The following is a 4,489-nucleotide window of genomic DNA, read 5'->3' as shown; positions in this document are numbered from 1 at the left end:
CGAGGCTATTCCCTCCGGAAGAATGTGACCCGCAGTTGCCCGATCACACGGTCCTTTGAAGCTGCGGGGGCAGCCCGCCACTGCATGATCAGACGCAACTGCGGGTGAGTCGGGGGTTCTTTTTCCTGTTTGTTTCCAATTCGCTTAAATGGGGAATTGATGAATCGCATCTCAGCACTGAGGGCTCCCTGTGGAGTGTGGGATGATGCGCATATTGAGAAGGGGGGGGGGACAACGGCACGGACTTGGGATGGCCTGATCAGATCATCCCGACGCCATGAGAGCGCGCTGGAGCGATCAGACGGGAAAGTCCGTCTGTGACCCGTAGCAACCTGTTTGCTACTGGACTTTCCCAGGTGTCTTTTTACTCTGCTTCTGCGGTGGACCAGAACGGGTTGCCGACGGGTGCGGGGCGCTTCCCAGATGTTCATGTCTGATCGTGCCCTTTAAATCCACTCGGCCTTTGCACCTATGGGGCGGCTAATTGTGCGTGTGATCACGACCTTAACTGGGAAACTCCCTTAAACCAAGGGCTCCCTGGAAAGCACCCTGGTAACCAATTAAGAACATAAGAGACGCCAATGTTGGACCAGGCCAAAGGCCCATCCAGTCCAACACTCTGTATCACACAGTGGCCAGAAATACCAGGTGCCATCAGGAGGTTCACCAGTGGGGCCAGGACACTAGAAGCCCTCCCACTGTTGACCCCCCCAAGCACCAATTGCCACTAGAGCATGTGGACCGACCCACTGAGACGGTACCCTTCTAGCATGGGGGGGGTTGTTTGCCATCAAGTCACAGCTGACTGGTTTTCAAGGCAGGAGATCTTCAGAGGTGGTTTGGAGTTACCTGCCCTCTGCATCATGACCCAGGTATTCCTTGGAGGTCTCCCATCCAAGTACTAACCGGCCCCGACTCTGCTGAGCTTCCACAGTCTGGCAAGATTGGGATAGCCTGGGCTGTACTAGACCAATAATGAAGGGTGGAAACCCAGGAGGATTGTCTTTATTTAAAAAATTTATTATAAAAGAGAGGGAGGGAGGGGGAGGGGAGGGGCGGATGGTTTCAAATAGTGATGGGAAAAGAGGCAAAACAAAATACAGGGGGAAAAGCACACAAATTCACAGCACAGATTTCCAAATAAAAGCAATAAGGTTGGTCCAAATTAGCGACTTACACTTTAACCTAGGATGTATTCTGTTCCTCAGAGCTCGTGTGGAGTTCCTTGGATTAACAAGATGGAGGAGGAGTCTTTAAACTACTGTGGGCCCCAGTTTCATGCTATTCTATTGGAGACCAGGGAAATTCTCAAATGTCCAGATATTTATGGTCAACAGAGCCAGCCTCCTTTCTAAGGGTGATGAGCTGATGTAGCCAGTCCTATGCAAATCCCCGTACCTGATGTCCTGGCTACTGTTACCAGTCAGAAAATTATTAAAATGACAGTTTTACCCCTCAAGCATCTGATAATGGTCCCAAACGTCTGTTAACAAATAGGTGGTCTGGCCCCAACCGACTTGTCCTTTGTTCAAAAAAGGTAAGGTTTCACAGGATGGCCCAATGTGGAATGGAAATGAATGGGCGATTCTACCTGTCCCAAGATCCCAGATGCTGAGCCCCAGTAAGGTTTTAGGGTTTCTGGCACACTTATCAACAGGGTAAGCATGAGTCTGTTTGCTTGAGCCACATGAGGTTTTGCCCAGCAAGGCTTCTGATTAACTACTGGAGATCTGATTGGCTGTTCTGGTTTATAAAAAAGACTTTGGGGACTTAGAGTCTATGGAGGACATGACAGAGGTTTATAAAACCTCTGATGCTGGATATGTTGTGGCTTTTCTTTCCTAATAGGGCTTCCCTTCCAAGATTTCTATCAACAGTGTCGAGAGGCCTTCTTGGTCAACAGTGACCTCACTCTCAGGGCCCAGCTTACAGAATTCAGGGATCATAAGCTCATTCGGACCAAAAGGGTAAGTGAGGTCCTGTTACAATTTTATGTCCATGCTGCAGGGAGAAACTGTGCTGAGAGAATATGGGTGAACAATGAATGCTGGTAGAACTACCGTGGTGAATTTGCCCTCCAAATTAAGACAGAAATACAACACGTGCACTAGTAAACTATTGAAACAAACCACAACGTGTGCATACTCTGTGTTAATACCATACAACGCATATGGCATGCTAACTCAAAATCCTCTTTCTCCTTCAGTGGGGGAAGTCATTCGGGACTGGTTAGGCATTTTGGCACACCGGAATATACTGGCAAGGCTGAACAAAAACATCTTGTGCTTATGCCATGCTCTAATATGTAGTGTCCTTGTTTTCAGGGTGCTGATGGAGTGGAATATTTATTAATTCCTGTGGACACTGGGACCTTGATGGACTTTTTAGAAAAAGACAGTGAAGTCTGAAGTCGCTCCTATTCTATTAGAGCTGCCCTCAAAGAATGCTGGAGTACTTCCCGCCATGTCGCCATTCTCAAATCTCAGGAGTCTAACCCACAATAATGGAGCGAAGTACTGTGTATGCAAAGCCAACTTCTAGATCTGCTCAGGTTTCCCGTCACGGGTGATGTCTTCTTCCTGTCCTCTTAACCCTAGACAAAGGAAATGCCAGTCGTCAATAGCAATGTGCCTTTTTGTTCATAAGCCTGTTGGAGAAAAGGGCTTGATAGGAGTAACCTCTTGCTTGAAAATGTGCTCGGTTGGCGGTCTGGTTGCCAGCAGCTCTAGGAGACCAAGGTTCCCAGCAAGGAGTCTGAACATGGACAAGAGCAACACACGGACACCAGAGGAAAGGAAGTCTTGGATAGTAAAACTTCTAGCCTTAATGAAAAAAATCTTCCCGGTGACATCAGAAGTAAAGAGATGTAATACTTTAAAAATGTTTTTTTAAATTGTGCAATAGCTCTCTGTGTGCAGTTCTGTCATGTTGATTATTGATCCCACTTTCTGGTATTAGAAAATATACATTCAAAGTTTTGTGAAAAGGCTGAGATGAATTTTATATAGAAATTGGAGGTTGGGTGTAGACCAAGCCCTATAAGGGAAGGCTGAGGGACTTGGGAATGTTCAGACTGGAGAAGAGGAGGTTGAGGGGGGACACAATGGCTCTCTCGAAGTATTTGAAGGGCTGTCACTTAGAGGAGGGCAGGGAGCTGTTCCTGTGGGCAGCAGAGGAGAGGACTCGCAATCATGGGATTAAAGTAAGGGCGGGAAGGTACCGGCTGGATATTAGGAAAAAAGTCTTTACAGTAAGAGTTGTGCCACAGTGGAATCAGCTGCCTTGGAAGGTGGTGCGCTTCTCCCTCACTGGCGGTCTTTAAAACAGCGGCTGGACAAACACTTGTCAGGGATGCTCTAGGCCAGGGGTCTGCAACCTTTAAGACATAAAGAGCCACTTGGACCCGTTTCCGACGGAAAAAAAAACACCGGGAGCCGTAAAACCATTGCGACATTTAAAACAAATATAACACTGCATATATTGTTTCTTACCTTAATGCTATAACTATGAATGAATGAATTTTATTGTTACGGCACCCAGCCAGCAAAAATGCTATAACTATATACAGTCTTTCTATCTCAGCCTCACCTACCTCGCAGGGCTGTTGTGAGGCTAAAACAGAAGAGTGGGGGAGAGCCGGGCAGGGCAGGAGAGAAAGGAAAGCTAGTCCGGGAGGGGAAAGGGGGGCGCTGGGTAGCAGGGAACCCCCTCCGAAGGGGGCAGAGGCGCCCGGGCCCATCCGCGCATCGCCCGGCGGCCCTTTCCCGAAGCCGGCAGGCCGGGCATCTGGGGCTGGCTTGGGCCGCCTCTTCCATCAGAAAGCCAGCAAGGCACGCTCTCCGGACTGGCTGCCTGGCTTGGGTTCGACCGCGCGCCCCGGAGGAGGCGGTGGCGGCGGCTGCTCAGCCGGGGTGTGTATGTGTGTGTGCAATCCTCCGCCTGGCCCCCCCACTTCCTGGAGGTTTCCGGGTCTCTCCGCCGGCCGTCCAGGAGCCCCCCCTTCCTCCCCTCCCGGTCTCATCCGTCGCCCCCTTGCAAGGGCGCAGGCGGCCAGGCGCGCGGTCCCCTTGCAGCGCCGGAAACCAGAGGCGCTCTCCCCCCCGACCCCTGCGGCCAGCCTTTCTGCTCCCCCCCCATTGCACAGCCTCCCCCATTCGCTCCCCCCTGCAAAAACCCTCCTCCTCTTCCTCGGCGCCGGGGGCGTGGAGGGGCGGCTGCTGCTCCTGCCGCCGCCGGCCTGGCTGGGCGGGCGCCGGGCGGTGATGGGCATCGGGGTGAGAAGTATCCGGTGGCGGGGGCTGGGCAGCTGGTGCATTGCAACCTCTCCACCCCCACCCCCATCCCGGTGGGCGCGCGCGTGAGAAAGAGAGCCCTTGCAAGCCGCCCGCCCGCGGGGGAGCCGAGCGGAACAAGTTTGGGTGCACCCAGGCGGGCTGTTGCGCCAGGCGAGCGGCGACGCCGGAGGCAAGCCGGCCTTGGTTGCTATGCC

The 4,489-nt window shown here is 52.0% G+C and overlaps 1 protein-coding gene across 1 annotated transcript in view; it reads left to right on the top strand.

Moving 5' to 3' along the window:
* The window catches only part of ORC2 (origin recognition complex subunit 2), a 32,652-nt gene extending 29,713 nt beyond the window's left edge, over positions 1-2,939 (top strand). The window contains exons 16-17 of the mRNA XM_015408675.1: positions 1,849-1,967; positions 2,325-2,939. Of these exons, the coding sequence (XP_015264161.1) occupies positions 1,849-1,967; positions 2,325-2,408 (203 nt within the window). The 3' untranslated portion in view covers positions 2,409-2,939. The remainder of the gene's footprint in view (positions 1-1,848; positions 1,968-2,324) is intronic.
* The last annotated feature ends 1,550 nt before the right edge of the window (positions 2,940-4,489 follow it).

This window comes from Gekko japonicus, unplaced genomic scaffold (assembly GCF_001447785.1).
Source record: "Gekko japonicus isolate JY-2015 unplaced genomic scaffold, Gekko_japonicus_V1.1 scaffold2090, whole genome shotgun sequence".
Lineage (NCBI taxonomy): Eukaryota > Metazoa > Chordata > Lepidosauria > Squamata > Gekkonidae > Gekko > Gekko japonicus.
Note: the sequence above shows the minus strand (reverse complement) of the source record. Positions and strands in the feature narration are given on the sequence as shown.